Source organism: Orbicella faveolata, unplaced genomic scaffold, assembly GCF_042242905.1.
Source record: "Orbicella faveolata isolate gen_17 unplaced genomic scaffold, um_ofav_v1 contig_25, whole genome shotgun sequence".
Lineage (NCBI taxonomy): Eukaryota > Metazoa > Cnidaria > Anthozoa > Scleractinia > Merulinidae > Orbicella > Orbicella faveolata.
In genome coordinates this window covers 11,131,526-11,150,545 of record NW_028301553.1, presented here as the reverse complement: position 1 = coordinate 11,150,545, position 19,020 = coordinate 11,131,526, and the positions used below count along the sequence as shown (strand labels likewise).

General features: G+C 37.1%; 1 protein-coding gene across 3 annotated transcripts; it reads left to right on the top strand.

The window, feature by feature from the left end:
- The first annotated feature begins 340 nt into the window (after positions 1–340).
- Positions 341–17,907, top strand: LOC110044053 (sodium/hydrogen exchanger 6-like). 3 transcript variants are annotated; one of them, XM_089293215.1, is made up of 16 exons: positions 341–640; positions 1,812–2,005; positions 3,134–3,211; positions 4,005–4,081; positions 5,082–5,182; positions 5,273–5,378; positions 6,760–6,898; positions 7,668–7,773; positions 7,857–7,945; positions 9,107–9,220; positions 10,573–10,684; positions 11,392–11,545; positions 13,136–13,184; positions 14,089–14,173; positions 14,992–15,095; positions 15,543–17,907. In XM_089293215.1, exons 1-16 carry the CDS (start codon positions 382–384, stop codon positions 15,714–15,716), a joined length of 1,941 nt encoding a protein of 646 aa, XP_089149341.1. In that variant the 5' UTR covers positions 341–381; the 3' UTR covers positions 15,717–17,907. The 3 variants fall into 3 exon arrangements, with proteins under 3 accessions (XP_089149341.1, XP_089149340.1, XP_089149342.1); XM_089293214.1 differs by having other exon boundaries at positions 13,136–13,193; XM_089293216.1 differs by lacking the exon at positions 9,107–9,220 and having other exon boundaries at positions 13,136–13,193.
- Positions 17,908–19,020: the final 1,113 nt, after the last annotated feature.

Here is a 19,020-nt window from a genome sequence, read left to right as displayed (position 1 = left end):
TTATGGTCGGCATGGTCCGCCTGTCAAACCACGAGAATTATGCACTGACAATGTCTCACGCTAACTTGTCAGTTACCAAAATCCGCTCTCCATACGAACACCTCGCTCCTAGACCCCTTCGTATATTACGGACACTTCATTAGTTGTGGTCCCATTGACACCTGAATTCAAATAATTCTGCCTGCAAAATATAATACAGAAACTAGGGCTATAATTCCACAAGTTGCTCGGCAATATTTGGCAACTTCTTACATTTCGAGCAATTTTTTTCATTTTCTAGTTACAGCTCCCCGCTGAGGCAGATCCTAGGTGCAAGGCCTGGGACTCAGATTGACCCAGGGAGACTGAATCGAGTCCTGTCACCGGGCGCTCTGCATCAAAATGGCCGCTGATGGGAGGCTGTTCGTGAGCTTTTGTTTTCTTCTTGTTTTGCCTTTGGTAATAGCGGAAACAAAAATTCAAGATGCCGATAGAGCTAGTGAGAAGGCGGCTGCCGAGAAAGAAAAGAAATACAGCGCGATCGACACGGCGTTTCTGCTAGTTATGATGTTTTTGTTGATTATTACGGTCCTGACTGTGTGGTTGTTTAAAGTCAAACGCTTCCGTTTTCTACACGAAACAGGTGTCTGCATGATATATGGTAAGTTGGTCGCTCCAGTAGTGTTCCGCTGAATATTTGTCTCGTATTGCAAAGTGCTTGATTGAATTTGTTGAGAGGTCACGTGGCTCGCCTGGAATTTGTCAAAACTTTAGCAATGCAGTTCCAGTTCATTGCATTTGATGTTATTTAAGGCCTCCAATTTCGCCTGACTTCTAGAAAATGAAAAGAAAAGTTAACTCGTGATTCAAATTGATCATTTTTCATGGTGCATTTTGTTTTTGGAATGTTTAGTTTGCTGTTTTATGGATCGGTTTGAATCATTCACCTGCAACTTGGGTCTCATACGAGTGGCAAACATAGACATGACAACATGAACGAATGATCACGCAAAATCGAAAAACAAACAAACGGACAAAATAAAAATAAAAACACTCAATACTGGTGTTATATGTTTAGAGCTGCCAGCCTGTTCATACATGAAACGTTTTCATGTTAGGGCAGTCCTGAAAACCATTATTGTGATGAACCGTCACCATGCCTAGTGATTATTAAATTATAATATCATGGCAGACAAATTACTCCTTAAGTTTGGCCAGAAATTTCACCATTTATTCATAGTTTCAGGTGTGAAATTACAAAATCGCCATGGCAACATTTGGCCCAGAAGTCAAAAGCCCATGATTGGAAGCGTAATTTGTCACCCATGATATTCAAAGGTAATCAAATGGTATACTTGTGAAATTAGAAAATAATTTCACTTGCGTTTTTTCCAAATTCCAATAATTTCCCCCACCTAAAGGCTCAGGAAATTATAAGAATTTTGACAAAATGTGCATGAAATCACCTATCCCCATTTGATTATCTATACTTACAGTATAATAATTATTAAACAAATCAGGGGATCTCTTTTAGAACCCTGCTGTAAAAGTACAGTACCATCAACATTTTTAGATTGCAGTGTCCTTTGTCCTTTGTTTCTTGCAAGAGCTACATTGTAAATATGCCATGCAACAACTTTTCAAAAATAATTTTTTTATATTAATTAGACAATGATTATTAAGAAAAGCTACATGTATGTGCATGAACATGTATGCTGTTTTTTTCCCTCTGCTTGTTAGTAATGTGATCTGCATCATAATTTCAATAAAAAAATTGTTGTTGTGTGAATTAATTTTTGACAATTGGTTTTTTCTGCTTTTAATTTTCCAAGGTATGATAATTGGTTTTCTCATAAAATATATTGGTGGAGAAAACCGGCTTTCTATCTCTAAACCCAACTGCACCATCACCAGTGCTACTAAGAAGTTATATATTAGTGTCATGAATGGACACAACTACTCATATTCGTTCACTGGAGAAGTGCTGAAAGCTAACGATGATCAGGAAAGTGAACTGGAACAGAAGGTACATATTACTCTAGCTGATAAAACTTTAGAAAAAGAAATCTGTGCAAGTCTCATCATGCTGTCAGTTGTGGGACCAATTTATGAGAGGAAAACAAATGATGAAAAGTCATTTATTAAATTACAGTGGACACCCTCTATGCGGACAGCAGTGCAAGTCCCATTTGTCTTTTTCCACACTCACCGTAAAAAATACCTGTATTCAACAGACACCTCTATTTAGCGGATGTGGACACCTTAAACTTGACTTTTATGGTCATTTCTATTGTTAGAAACCTGTATCAAATGGACACTGCAAAAAAAAAAAAAAAAAAAATGCATGATTTTTCTGTCCACGTTTTGGTAGATTGGTCATTTAACTTTGCCAACAAACTGAGCTGTCACAGAAATGCAATATTTTGTTATTTGGTTCTGTTTTTACAGAGCTATTGTTCTTGTTTGATTTTGTGAACCTTCGCATGATTGGATCAATATAGATACTGTTAATGTATACTTAAATCGCTTTACCTCATGTAGTTGTCATTGTTTATGGAAATACATTATTTCAGAGTTATTGATTGTTCATGAGAATGCTATTTGTCTCTTTCAAGGTCTCTTAATACTGACCTGCAATGTTGAGATGACCCTTTTAAAAAAAATTCTGAGGGAGCTTGTTATCAGTGGACACCCTGTATTAAGCGGCACTAGCAAGGGTTCTGAGGGTGTCTGCCTAACACAGGTTTCACTGTATTTTCCTTTGTAATGGTCCCACAAGTGACTACAAGAGGCAACTCATCCAAGCTGCTAAATTAATATACATGTACAAATACCCCTGATTTTTGCAACTTACTGATATTTCTTTAAAATATCCCATACTCAGTGACCCATTATCAAATCTTTATTTGTACTCACTCTTGCTAAAGAAAAAATTTCAATTTTCACCCACAAATGTGCAACTAGGGTACTGGACAAAAAGGAGGATTGAACCATATGCCCCTCCTACACCTCAAATCTCTTATCCCTGCAATTAGGGGCACATTTTGTTTTTTGAACTGTGTGCATGTGTAAACTACGTACATGTAGACATTTTTTAGACATGACAAACTCAGTTTCTATTATGGCTAATACACTATTGTTTGTGTTATTGCAGGCTGTGTTTGACCCTGAGATATTTTTCTATGTTCTTTTACCTCCAATTATCTTCTATGCTGGATATGACATGAAAAAGGTGATGATTTCAATATTATAATGAACGGGTTATAATTAAAGAAATACAAAGCTGCAGCCCTAAGGTTAAATGTGAAATGATAGTTCAGAGATCATTCACATACTTCAGAACTAGTTTAAATTGCTATCATCATTAGATGCAAGACAATGTTGTCTCAGAAGACTGTGTATTTTCTACTTTAAAATTTATTAGTTATATAATTAACACAAATACCTGAAACCCTGTAAAAAGTGATATATCCTCTACATATATATATAGTGTACTACATCCAACAAGAAGAAACTTAAAACATAACTTGCTTTGATTTTTAATATTTAAACTGCAGTAAATGTACTTCTTTTTTCAACAACTCAAGTATCAACCCGACTGAGAGAAGAAATTTATACATTGCAAACAGTTGAGGGTTACATGAATCCCACACCTCATGAGTTGTGTTATAAGATTTCCAACACCTCTACTCAAACTTGTGCAATTTTCATGTTAATTGCTTTCTTACTTCTTTGTTAGAGTCATTATGTAGAATGTGTTTAACTACAAAGCACAGACAAACTTAATTATTATTAACATACATGTAACCCAAAATGTGAATCATAATGTAGCCAAGTGAATCATAAACTAGGCTGACCTCAAGTTGCTCAGTTAAAGCCCCCCAGATCACACCTTTAAATGATCAACAAAGTGAAACATCATGGCACAATGTGAAATGCATTTTTTATTAATAATTAATAATACGTTTCACAATGATTATTATTGTTTGGATTTAATCTGTGTACATGTATTTGAAATCTTTCAGCGATTTTTCTTCAGGAACATTGGTGCCATTCTAACATATGCATTTGTTGGAACCACTGTGTCTTGTATGGTGTTTGGGTGAGTTGCTTCTCAATGTGTTTTGTTCTGTACTTCGTACCATTGAACTTTACACAGTCAAGTACACCTGTAACATACCTCTGCAAGTAACCTTACCTCTGCATACTGGCACCCAGATAATGTACGAAACACAAACTACTCTTTGCTCTTTGTAAACTAGAGAAAAAGCAAATGAAACCCGGCAAAATTCCCATGATGACAACGATATTTTCTTTAAAAATGGAAGACCATATAATTGTAGTAAGGGAAGGAACCCGTTTGATATGGAACTTTGTTAAAGGTAAAGGTTCTGATCCTACCAAAGCATCTGCTGATGCACTGACATGCCACCAACTTACTACCGATGTGTTGGCTGACAATTTGCCAATGATGCATCAGCCAACACACCACCATCGCATTGGCCATCACACTAACAATGCATTGGCTGACATACAGCTAAACTGCAGAATGCTTTAGTACAGTATAACTTGCAACAGACAACAAAATATAATCTGTACTTCTTTACATCATTATTATTTGAGACACCAATGTATGCTATGTCCATGATGGGATACCATGGTGTGCACTTTACATTGGGCAACACAAGCATTGAGACATTTTGCTATTTTTAGAGTACTTTAGACAAATTTTGCCCCTCACCTCTATGATATTACTTCCTCCTCCTCCCCCCCAAAGCAATGTTGGATTTCTCTGTCGCTAAGACTTGCCTCTCCTTTACAACATTGAAAAGGGGAAGGGGAGGGGAAGGGGTTCTCGGTGTAAACAGAATGAAATAAATGTAAATTTAAAATATTGCAATTAGCAAGTTCAATTTAGCAAACTGTGTTACTACTTTTGTTGCCTATTGATAGGCTGTCCCTTCAGTGTTCATACAGTGCTCATACAGTAGATTTTGTGTGTACAGTATATATATTAGATATATGTACAGCATATTAACAAGGTGCTTGCACTGTTCATGTTTAGGTCAACCATTAAAATCATTTTTGTCTTAATACTGTAGGGCAACAATGTATGCCTACACCAAGTTTGCTCCAACAGACAAGGATTTTGATTTTCTGGAATGCCTGTTATTTGGAGCTTTAATATCAGCAACAGACCCAGGTAAGTTTTTAGCATTTACAGTGAGGTGTCATGTGTACATTTAAACTATACTGACAAGTGTGATTGTTTCATTTTGTTTCTCTTTTACAGTCACAGTGCTGGCTATTTTCCATGATCTGCATGTGGATGTTGATCTGTATGCCCTGGTGTTTGGTGAAAGTGTAATGAATGATGCTGTTGCTATTGTTCTGTTTAGGTAAGATACACAATATACAACGTTGTCCAGTATTGTTGTCCCCTGGTGCCTGTCTCTTGAAGGTCCCAAAAACTTTTTGTACTGAAAGCTATTGATAGCAAAATCTCGAACCTTATGATTACAGAGCTGTTTTGTTCACATATCCTTAATTTGAACAGAGGTTCCCTTCATACAAGACGTTTCAGGCATATACACCTTTCTGCTTTTAGATGCAGATGAACTAAAAATAGCTTTGCGGGCCCGAAAAGTTTCCAGGGCTTTGGAGAAACGGGCCCCTGGATGTCCATCAGAAGGTTTTCCCTGGGGTTAAATTTTCCAGTATCCATTTACACATGCCAGGGTTTATCAGAGAGGTACTTTGAGAGTAAAGACAAGTATCTTGCCCAAGAACACAATGATCCTGCCCAGGGCTCAAGATCTGCATTGTAGCGCACTAACCATTGGCCAATGTAACTCTTGCTATACAGTGTATATTGCATTCTCGTCCCCAGTGGCCATGCTCCTTTTGGTCAGCACCAAGAATCATGACCTCTGACCGAACCCGATTTTGTGAGCATGGGCAGAGTTTTCCTTTAGTATTCTCAGCCAATCAGATTTGCCAGATTTGACGAAAAGTCCATGAATCGTGGACTTTTGGTGTTGGACCAGCCGGGTAGTTGCAATTCTTGGTGCTGACCAAAAGGAGTGTGGCCTCTGGGGGATGAGAATGTATATAATGTCGTTATAGATATTCTAATTGTCAGCAAAATATATGTCATGACTATATAACTCACACAAACTTTTTGTACACGTGTGATTACAGTGTACCTTGTGCTTAAGAATTTATACTAACGTGTTTGTACAGTACAAAATGGACTAGTTGCCATAGTTGCCATTATCTCCCTAATTTGCCAAAAAGAAGTACATGTAATGTAAAGAAAGCAAAGATTAGTTAATGTTCTGTAGGAGTATGAATCTAATATTTTGATTTTTTATTTGGAATTATTAATTAAATAGTAACAGAGATGCCAAACCAAAAAAATCAAAATCCGGTAGGGCACCAATTTTACCTTTTTTTGACCCTAAAAAAGTTGCTCCAAGTAGAGATTTGCCAATTAAATCTCAAAAAAATGCATCAAAATTAATATCCAAAATGTTTTCCCCAAAATGCCTAAATCTCGCCAAAATATGTCTGAAAAATGTATTTTATACACTTTAATTCGTATTGTCTTGAAGATGTGGTGACTTGTACGGGAGACTGGGAGATTTGGTCTGTGTTCGGGAGACTCCTGGATAATCCGGAAGAGTTGGCAGAGACTGATGTAGTAATTGCTTAAAAATAGTTATTGATGACATAATTATGTACGTATACATGTTGATTACAAATTGATTTCTCTTTTAGGTCGGTGGAGACATACCTCCTTGATAACACAGGAAGTGGTTTTGAAGCTGATCGCTTTTTTGAATCTGTGGGTGTTTTCATCGGTGTTTTTTCAGGCTCTTTCTTTCTTGGTTTCGTGATGGGTCTTGTAACAGCTCTTGTATCCTTTTAAATACTGTAGTTGTTAAGAAAATAACTAAATATTGCTGATTTCTTAAGAGGCAAGTATTCAAATTTGACGTGTTTTCTTTTTTTCTGTTACACAGTATAAAAGGGGAGCTGTTTTTGGTTAGGCTGATGAAATATACAGTAGTAGTTATTAAATTGAAATATGACTTAACTCAACAACATTGTATTGCTCAGTTCCAGAAAATATCCATACTCCGCCCACAGAAGGGATTGGAATTTCCCGGGGGTGGGGGTTCTGTAAGACCAAAAAATTTAAAGAAATGTATGAAGCTCAATCGGAATTTCTAGAGGGGTGGGGGGCGGGGGGGGGGGGGGGGACTTAGAAAAATTCCCTTCCATGGGGTAGGTATGGATATTTTCTGGAACTACACATTATAAATTATATACAAAAGTTAATGGCATACTCTATTGAGGCTCATCAGTTGGGTGCTTACATGATGAAAGTGTCACTTCTGGTATACACGTATTTCAAGCATGAAAAATAAAAACTACATGTAGTGAGGTCAAGTATTTATCCAGGATATAACTGTTACATGATGTTGGCATTGAACAGTGTGTGTTCAGTGTTTGTAGGAAAAATGGTTTGCAAAATAAGCAACCAGAGGCACGTCCTTACTTTATATTAGCACACTTTGTGTGTATGTATTTGTGTCTCAATAATTAAATTATTCTACATACAGTGTAGTGTGAATTTGTCAGCAAAATGTAAGTTATAATGCCTTACACCAAACCTATCACAGGTGACAAAACTCACTAAAATCTCAGACTTCCCTCTCCTTGAGACTGCTTTGTTCTTTTTGCTGTCATGGACCACATTTCTTATGGCAGAGGCTGCTAACTTAACAGGTACTTTCTAAACCCAATATTTTTTACATTTTTGAGCTAGTGGTTATTTTCTATGTTAATATTGTTTTTGCTGTTCTGTGTAGGGATTGTTGCAGTGCTCTTCTGTGGAATTTCTCAAGCACATTATACCTACAACAACTTGTCAGAAGAATCGAAACATAACACCAAACAGGTACTGCTAACAAGCCACCACTGCTTCTTTCATTACTATCATTATCAAGTTTTCTTTATCTTCAGACTATGGTGCTTGCATTGCATGATAACATTCTGATACCTCTTTGCACCCATTGCAGCCCTATAAGCTTATGAGCTTGAGGTTTCTGTCGCGCGATAGCTCAAGATGACACAAGTCAGCTACCACGCATTGAAATCCAGAGAAAATAATCTAATGGTCTAATTTGTAATAAATGTACTAATCATTGAAAAAATTTTCTAAATTTCCTTCATATATACACTTTTTAAGAACCTCACACTGCTACATGTAATGTAGGCTACTCTATCCACAGATAGTGAGTAGTATAGCTGATAAGAGAACAGCAGTCATGGTAGAACAATTACTGTAGTCAATTCAAACTATATTATAATAAGGTGCTTTTAAAAGAAAGTGCCCTCATTGGTGTAAGTGTTGTGTTTTATGAAATTGCAAAGCACATAGCTTACATGTATGAATCATGATGAATATGCCGTCATCAGTCATTTTTTTGTTAGCATGACACTTAAGATCACACTGTACTAACTAGTCTAAGTAGCTCTTTTCACAAAGTACAACACTGTACAGAGAAATATCTCAATTGAAACAGTATAGCTCTAACAAAATTAGCAAGAAGACCTGCAGTGGTGTGTATTTTTATTGAGCAACTTCTGATAAAAGAGTCTGCAAAACAGAACACTTTGTGGATGCAATCGCATTCAATCTGTATAGCTGTACTGTGTGTGCAACGTACTGTAAAAGGTATATGTTTAAAGGCACAGAGAAGTACTTCCTTTTACAGCCTGTGAAGTAATGATCAAATCTTTTCTCCCACTAATGGAGTTAAATTAAAACGATAAAATGAATCACGAAACCGTTTTCTGCTGATTAAATAACAACTTAACTAGGTATAGTTCATGCCAACTTAGTCCACTGTCCCCTAATAATGCAATTTGGAAGCAGAAGGAGCATTTTTTTCAAGCAGGCATGCTTATTACTATTTATTAGTAAAACACCTTCCAGGGGAGGTACTTTAATTTATTTCATTTCGCTTGTGGGGAGGGGTACACTCTGGAAGAGTGGTGCAGAATCAATTCGTTACAGTTTAACAGTAGCCTTGATTTTAAATACATCTCTTTGCAGACATTTGGACTATTAAATTTTCTAGCAGAGAGCTTTATATTTTCATACATGGGATTATCACTCTTCACATTTCAACATCACCAGTGGAATATTGGTTTTATAGCATGGACATTTGTATCCTTAACCCAACCAATATTAATATTCAGTTAATTATAGTAGTTGATGAATAGTTTTAATCATCGTCACCAATTAAGAGTCCCAAATACATTTATACAGCTTAATTTGGAAAAAAAAAATGGCTTATACTTTTAATAATTGATTTTTCTGTTAATTACAATAACCTGTTTTCACATTCAAAATACCAGTCTCTCTCCATAGTTTTCCAAACTATGTCTTGCGAGTATGTAACTTCTACACTGTACATGTAGATATGGCCTTCTGTGTCCGCAAAAGATTACCCTGGGTGCCAGAGGGTTTTTTGTTTTTGTGGCAAAGCCATGATCAAGATCGGTTAGCTATGATCTCGATCGCGGCTTCACCGCTCGCAATCGCAACTTCGCCCCCCCCCCCCCCCCCCAAAAAAAAAGACCTGGCACCCAGGGTAACAAAAGACCAATTGACAACGACAAATGAGTTAGAATGCACTTTCCAGTTGTGGTCAGTTCTCTGTTTGTCATTTGATGAGAGGAAAAAAAAGTTATTTAAAGGGATATTAATAATAATATTTATGCTCCATTAAAAGTGTAAAAGAGTTGTGACTTCAAAATTGATGTTTTCCAGAGATAATTCCCCAAAATTACTGTTACGTTGTACATACTTATAAATGTGCACTGTACCAACTGAAGGTTAAACAGGATAAACTACAGTAAGCACTCTCAGTCAAAAGTCAAAGAAATTTTGACAATAGATCCAAATGCCCTTGGCTAGTCTAAAGTGCTTCAAACCTTCAACACAAAATGTTTCCTAAAATATGATGTCATAACGTCATGTGAGAAGAAAAAGTTGAGAAAAAGCAAATTCAGTCCTATAAATGATGTAGTAAAGAGAATGAAAATGGCTACATACGGTCACTAATGGGAAACGCTCTATCAGGTACTTAGGGCCATCACTATGAGCGAAACTAATTAAACAGGAAAGGAACATCAAATCTTTGTCAGCTTTTAGAATCATGATACGAAAAAGGATATGTCAGCTGTTTTATAGGGATGTGGGAGGGATTGTAAATTATGCTCAACTTAGTTCTCACTGTATAAAAAATATTATTAATAATTGTAAATAATTTTGTATTTGAGGTAGTTTTAAGAACAATGCTGTAAGTTATGATTTTAAGGTTTTAAGTTTTAAGTTTTTGAAATAATTGGTAACAATATTATATTTTATTATCTGCTTCCCTAATTCGTGCCGTTGGCGCTAGAACGACCAGACACTTTTAATAAAGGATTTGTATGTATGTAGAGTATGCGATATTAACCAGGCCGGTATAAAGATTACTATTGGCTATTGCTTCTTAACTGTTTCATCTTCAGCTCGCCATGACCTTAGGAAGACTTTTTAACGTTTATCCATTGTCATTTTTACTGAATTTGGGAAGGCATAGGAAGATTAGCTACAGATTTCAGCACATGATGGTCTTTGCAGGTCAGTTGGAAAAGAACAGTCTTAGTGTAGCACAAAGAAAGTACTGTGGGCTCGTTACTTCTTCAGTCATGTTCTTGGGAAAAATACTCCACGCTTTCGCTTTCTGCTTCACTCAGTAGTATAAAATAATATGTACCGACAATAAATTTGGACAGAGAAGTATACAAAAAGCTTGCGGTGAAGTGCAGTGGACCAGCTGTAACGTTACATCCAATAGTGGCAATTCGCCACTTTTGAAACGCGAAGAAACCTGGGGCAAGTCTCATCTCGCAGCGGTTTATGGGCCTGCCACTGGCGACAAAACAAAAGACATGTAGCTGGCACATGCAGCTATATTGTACCCAGTAACGATCCCACAAGCCACTGCAAGATGAGACTCCAGATTTCTTCTGGTTTCTGAAGTGGCGAATTGTGCCACTAAAATACGCTATTTTCATAGTCTCGAATTGAACTAGAACTAGCTTGCAATAAGAGCCTGTGTATTGAATCTTTTGAAATGCAAATGACCTTAAAGCGTTTTTAATAATATTCCCTTGTAATGTCCTCCATGACAGGCTAAATCTCTTAGTGGGATGTCAACATTCGGTTGAAGAATTAATAACCTGTTGCAGTAAGTTTTGATGGTGTGGGCTCCTTTGGCTTGAGTGTAGAATCTTACTTCAATGATTGCGATATTGTTCACCATTTTGTTTTGTCTGTTATGCTAGGCTTGCGAGGTGCTGTGGCCTTTGCTCTGGCCATGCGCAATACAGCGTCAGTTCCTCGTCAAATGATGCTGACCTCAGTGCTGATCGTCGTTTTAGTAACTGTTATAGTTAATGGAGGTGCTACTATGTCAGTGCTCTCTTTTCTAAAAATAAGGTGAGATTCACAGTTTATGGATCTGGATTGTGAAAGTACGTAGGTTGCAGTAAAGCTGCTGTTGCACAGGACAATTTTACTTGCAACTTGCCTCGCAATTTTCCTTTTAAAGCTACATGTAAAAAGCCGTACAACACAGATTTGAATTCAATTCGTGGGTCCTCAGTACTGTTAGCTGCTCAGATGTCAGATGTTGCTTGTTAATCTTATGCTCGTGACTAATAGCTTTGTTTGCGCTGCGTTGCGTGACTGACGTCACATGCAACTTCTTTAATTTCAAACTCTTTACACAATTACCGGTACCTCATGCGAAGTAAAATTTACCGTCTGTATGATTCACTAGAATGGCTGATATTTGGTCGCAATTTTGTTAGAAAGTGATTAGCGAACTTTTCCTTGACATGAGGTCCGCAACGGTAGAAATCCTGAAACACCTTGGCACAGTTTTTCAAACGGGTGATCATGACAATGCTGTACTACAGTCAAACCACTATTAAGGTCATTCCCCAGTATCCTTACTGCGCATAATTTCACGCGTGATTATCGCGCGCGTTAAAAAAAGACGGCTTTTTCTTTACGGTTGGACCTCGCCATAAAGGTAAATCGTCATTTTCTCGAAAACGAGTTCGGTGACCTATCATTTTTTGCTGTTGTTTTGAATTGAGTAATAAATTTCTCTATGTAAAATAACTATGGACCAATATTCAGAGTAGAATAAGAAACAATCGTCGGGAACTTGAATTTAGCAAGTAATCGTGACTATAGTCATGGTGCTATTATAAGGATTTATTGGTTATGAACAAGGTGCTGTTGCTCCTAGACGAACACGGGGACCCCTCATTTTTATTTCAAAATTTAATTTCCTATAATATAAACAATCAATAAGCAAAGTTTGACAAAAATCTCAGTCCACGTTCTATGTCAGTGGAATGATCTTAAGCGGCCCTCTGTTAAGCGGTCACCCCCTATTAATAGGTTACTATTCAAATTCCCGAATTTTGCTTCCCATATTTACTGTATATTTGATCTCCATTAAGCGGTCACCTCTATTAAGTGGCCGCGGTCACCTTTTATACTTCCCAATTGGCTAATTTTATTGTAATTCACCTCTGTTAAACTGTCACCGTGCTGCATTAGGTGGTCAACCGGAGCACAGTTTTATGGTTACGAGGAACTTAGGCTGGCGCTGAACAAAAGTCAGTGACATGCTTCACCAAATTAAGTTTCGTAGCCCAAAATAACAGACGACCATAACTGACTTTCTCACTTCGTGTTTAAAATGAACAACATTACTATAAAACCTGTTGGCTAGTGTGTACACCCCCGAGAACATGCAACCATTGATACTTCGCGTTGCAGTTGTTACGAACAATGAATGTAGATTGCGCGTTTACTTTCTCTTCTTGTTCAATTTTTGCCCCATATCGCGCTAAATTCTGATTACCTCTTTTAAAAGGTCAACCTCTTTTAAGCGCTTAATAGACGTTTGACTTTATTTTGAAAGAACAAATTACATAAAACGCTATCCACATGGCGTACCCACACCACTGGTTAGCGATTTATTTGAACGTTACTAATTTTGTGTTCCAGGGTTGGAGTGGATCCTGAAGAAGAAGATAAGCAATCAAACTATGTCTCGGTCAGCACTGTAGGTTCTTTCCTTGTCGAAATACGAAATTCTTTAATAAGCCTTTACTGTCACACAGCAAAGAGTTAAAAGTCTTAAAAACGTTATAAGTCGTAAACGTGAAGTACCACTATAGAGCCCAAGCAGGTCTCAAGTGAGTCATTAAAGGCTGAGATTTGTTAATATTTGTTATAATGAGAAGAAAAAACACTTTTTTGAAGGAAAGCTACATGTACACGTTGTCCTATTTTGACTTGATTAACAACCCCCATAACTTTTGAGTTTTTTTCCCAATACGTATGTGGTATGGAACATAACTGAAATTGCTCATTTCACTGAGAGCTGCACAATCAGTTATGGAAAAGGATATACTCGCATACATAAACACCTTTGGCTTTCTCTTCTCTTTGTCTTTGTACAATGTTAGTTATGAAAATATAGCGATCAATACCCTTTGAAAATGATGAATGATTTAGAGACAGCTGGTTTATATTTGTTAATATAGGAAGAAAGACACCGTAGAAGTCAAATGTTTAATGCTAACACTTAAACTGTTACAAAGTCACCCCTTTGCTGTTTTATTCATTTTGATCAACGTATAATCTGTTTGCATAATCTGTTATGCATTCTCATAATCTGTCTTCAGTATAATCTACCTTGGCATTCAACTCACGCTTGTCAAGATTAAGCAGTTATTGAAGATGTGTCTACTATTCATCGTGGTGTAAGATAGGATAGATGAATTTTTACTCGTTTGTCTCGCGATGGAGATCTACATCGTAAAGTGACTCCATCGTGAGACAAACGAGTAAAAATTCATCTATCCTGTTAAGCAGCTACTTTTTCCCTTAACCTCAAGTTGCGTACGGCGTTGTAAAAACTAAACTGTATATATGTATGATTGTTTTGTTTCTAGGACGAAGATGGTACTCTTAGATCCAGGCAGTCTCATTATGAAAGGGCGTGGATTTTTAGAAAGTGGTATGACTTTGATGTCAAATATCCTTTCAAAAGTAATGTGGTTGGATGAACGTAGTAAGAACAGTGCTAGCTAACACAGAGCTGCGTTATTCGTAGAAAAATCTTCATAGTTCATGTGGTTTGATGGATCAATGCTACATGTACAACTGTGATACACAGGCTGGCAATTGTGTCATTGGAGCTTTTAAGTGCCTTAACACTGTGTTCCTGTATCTAAAGGCCGCCGCACACTAGCGATTTTTTTGTCGGCTGACAAAAAAATCTTCAGTTGTCGGCTAGTGTGCGGTGAATTCAGACAAGTCTGCGACAAGATCAGGGCTTGCCGGGCGATATCTGACAGTGCTAGATCTCAAAACGTCTTTTCGGGCCTTGTCGGCTAGTGTGTGGTGGACCAAGACAATTTGTCGGGGCTCTCGCGCGCCTCAACAAATCAGGCGCCATCTTGATTTTGGATAGCTCGGGCCCAAGCCTCAACGCGATTAGAAGCGACAAAAAATCGGCTAGTGTGCGGCAAGCTGATGGCCCGATAAATTTTAACCCGATTTGATCCCGACAAAAAATCTGCAGTTCCACGACAAGAAATCGGCTGGTGTGCGGCAGCCTTAAGACATTTTTGAACTGGCCCCAGACTGAGATACATGAACCCTTCTGCGACCTCATCAACTATCACGCGATAGAAATCTCGAACTCATAATCTAATTGTTATTTAGAAAGAAAGAGTTAACATTATCTTGAGGTAATGTGCCTACTATTAAGCGTGAAGCAATGAAATGAAATCAATGTAAATGTACACCATGATGAAACTGCTTAACGTTCATTTCCTTGACAAATGTCACATTTATGAAGCCTATTTTTACCAACTATGGTCAACCACTGACACAAACGTTGCCAGATTGTTGTGGTCCCCTAGCCAGATGTCTATCGAGAACACCTGAACCAAAGGTGCAGCAGGTTTGATAGCTAAACAAACATTAAACAACTTTTCTAGTGTTGGTTCTTTGTCATTTGACAAGTTTTCTAAATCTTGAAAGAGGTTCGTTTAAATTCTGATTTTATTTTCTAAGATGTAACACATTTGTAGTTTTTAAGTGAAATCGTTGTTAGCTCGCCGGATTTTGATAACATTGCGCTCATCAGACTTTGAAGTCAGGAAAACAGCACAAGAAGATACTGTTTTTTGCCAAAATGGTTGGTAATTTTGTACGAAGCAGCTTAATGTCCTCGAGCCTGGAACAACGAGAAAAAAAAAAAAACAAAAGAAAAAACGAGGTTTGAAAGAAAAGTGCACATAATATTTGAATTTTGTATTATGAAATTATGCAGATACCCTGTTAAAGACTTTTGTTTGCTCCACCGTAATGTAATGCTCACGGGTTTCATTTCACGCAGGGGGAAACTGTAGCAGCAGATAGCGATGAAGATATGATCAACATAAATGGTGAACTGTCCTTCACTGGTGGAGTGATGGTCAGACCGCCTAGCGACAGTATCGTCAGTAATGAGCCAAGTGACCACATGAGGGAAGGAGACCTTGGATTGGGCGCGATGTCAACTAGAACGTGAACCTTGCAGTACTTTTACTCCCGATGGTGCCCAAGTACACTTTTGATGAATGTTCCCATATTAATTTTAGTTTTAAAAGAAAAGCATCATAACACGTAAAAACTTAATAGTTTTAATTTGAATGGCCACATGCTTGGGTTTCATCCAAAGCCGTAAAGAGTTCCAACCTCTTTTGCATAGCATGAAAAGACAGCATCACGTGGCAGAATCAAACTGTGGCTTTCAGTTTAGTGCCACACACTAAGGTTTCATCTCCTGAAGTACAAGTTAGGACCACCTTGTACAGCATAACAAACAGTGCTACCTGAGAGTGCTGCTCAATAGCTTTCATTTGAATGGTCACACACTAAGGTTTCTTCCACAGACTCCAAAGCTAGAACAACCTTGTACAGCATAACAAACCGTACCACATGAGAGCACTGCTCAACAGCTTTCATTTTAATGGTCACTAAGGTTTCATCCACAGACTCCGAAGCTAGAACAACCTTGTACAGCGTAACAAACCGTACCACATGAGAGCACTGCTCAATAGCTTTCATTTGAATGGTCACACACCAGGGTTTCATCCACAGACTCCAAAGCTAGAACCACCTTGTACAGCACAACAAACAGTACCACACGAAAGTACTGCTCAATAGCTTTCATTTAAATGGTCCTACACCAGGGCTTCATCCATAGACTCCAAAGCTAGAACCACCTTGTGCAGCGTAACAAACAGTACCACGTGAGAGCACTGCTCAATAGCTTTCATTTGAATGCTCCCACACTACATGATCCGTAGAAGTATAAATTTCAATACAACTGCATTAGTTGACCTGAGTGACTTGAGGTTTGATTCTGTGACTAAAAAGGTTTAATCTTAATTTGAGTCGGAGATTTTCACTATCCTCTATTTCTCCAACACCCTTAAATAAGCTTAATTATACTTGTCATGTAGACCTGCAAAAGATGTTTCTGAATTTATCTTGAACTTAAGCAGCACTGACCTTAAAAGTAGAAAAAGGTTACGGCGGCTTTCAGTGAAAGTAAAAACAGGATGTAGGTTTTTTTACAACTACTTATTTTGTTATATTTACTTACTCGTGAGTGAAAATTATGATTTGTTCAGGTATAGTGACTCTGTTCATGTTTTCACAAGTTAGGGAAACACGGAATTAAGCGCGTGGACTTGAATTCAAGGCAGGGAATTTTATGTTGAGGTTGCTGCAGCTTTATTGACAGTGTAACGACCTCTTGTTGTGGTCAATGTTAAGTGTGTTATGTGAAAGAAATTGAACCAATTTACAATGTTTATTTCCTGCCTTCCATTTGACCAGTCTGACGATGGTCAATTTTGATGAGAATTGATATCTTGTCGCTGAAAGTCTGGAAGGTTTTACTTTCTTCATGGTGTTACCCCTTCATCCCCATGGTCTGATGTAACCCAGGGACTGTTTGAAAATAATGGTAACTGTTTTGTACCTAACTTATGTTCAGTGTGGTAGTAATAGATTTTGGCCATTTATTGATAAAAGAAAAGAAAAACGCAATAAAGTAATCAGTTTCAATATGACTAATAGTCAATGGCTTAAGGTTCAGTTGAAGCTAAAAGAAACATCATATCAATACCTTTTGAATGTGACATAAGAAATATATTGAAGTGGAAATTATTAATAATATTATTAGATTTGTCTCAAATAAATAAGATTCATTTTGCTTCAATTTTGTAGCTGTCATTTTAGAACTTTTATTCTACAACAATTAAAAGTTTTCTACCTGTATATAGCGTATTCAGTAAAACTGGAAAAGATTTTCTGTCAACAAAATTTTGAAAGTTGTACTTAAATTAATCTCTCGCTCTGTAGAGCTTGACTGTTTTGTTAAACTGAATTAAACTTATAGATTTAACATTTCATTTTTTTTTTTTTTGGCATGTCATCAGTTGCACTTCTCATGATCAATGTTGTAAGTGAATAATGCGTTGAGAGAAATAAGTTAAAGAAAAGAATTACAAATATAATGAAAATAATTTGTGAGAAATAACTACATCTTTTTTGATGTTTAATTATACTTGTCTAGGTTTTACTATCGCTTATCATGTTCACGTTCATCGAAATAATTGTCCTGTTACCAACCTTCAGGATTAGGATCCAACTTTTGTAAAGTAATTTGGCTTTTCCTGTTTTAGTACAAATAAACTTATTGCTATTGATGTCGTTGTATTTGTTGAACACAAAATGTCATTCAAAAGGATGTGAGAGTAGGGGTACAGGAAATTTAACACAGGAACTGTGTAAAGACAGTGGTCTGTTAGAGGGAGGGGAAGGTGACCTACTCCGATGTTCAGATGTGCTAGTGTCTAAATCAGGGCAAGATATTTGCAAGTAGACTTTAAAAATCGTAAAAATAAGAAACTCTGTGGACAATAATCGACTTCAGGAAGTGGAGGAAGATAAAATCAAGAAATTCATTCATTAAATTGATCTGATTACAATTGTGACTCGTTTGATTATCCAGTTTACTCCTTATCGGCTGACATAGTTGAATTTCCAGTTCGCATTAAAGATAACCGCGAAGCAATAGCTTTTATAGCATGTTGAATCTTCGGTGAAACATTCTTTTGGTTTAAGTATCACCAAATTTCTACCTCTTGCAACTTTAGGGGGTATCAGCGAATTCCACGAAAGATAAAAAATGTACAAGTTCTGAAATATTTAAGTCATGCAAATTGGGAGATCGATTATGTCATCAACAGATTGTATTAACTGTATAAATAGAGTTACCTCGGTCAATTTGCCGGAGAGACCATTGAAACTTGGTAAACGGGTAAACCGAATCTACAAGCAACACATAGCCTAACAAAATTCTTTTCCCATGGCATTCACTCCTTTTCAGTGGCCTCCAACCTTTTTTCGATATTTTAGTGATTTTCAGCTTGGAAAATAAACTAAACCAGGTCAATAACTCAGCCAAACATAATATTCTTGCCGCATGATGTAGATGAGGCGTTACTGGAAAATATCAAAATGGAACCAATAATGACAAGATAAGGCTTAATAGCTGGGGAGGTCTGGAACCAAGTATGTTGATATGATAACAAAACTGTTCAGTTAATATTGTGGAACACATCTGCGGAGACTCAGTACTGCTCAGTATATTTCTGATTCAAATTGGTTGAGATATCTTTTTCTTCATATCGGTCAAAATTTTGGTTGAGTTAATCAAGTTTCACTTGCCTAATTTGCAATTTTAAAACCTTGAGTATCTCTGGAGCGAAAAGAGGTATTTGAAAATATTAAACGGTATTTTCTTCAGACTCTTTGTT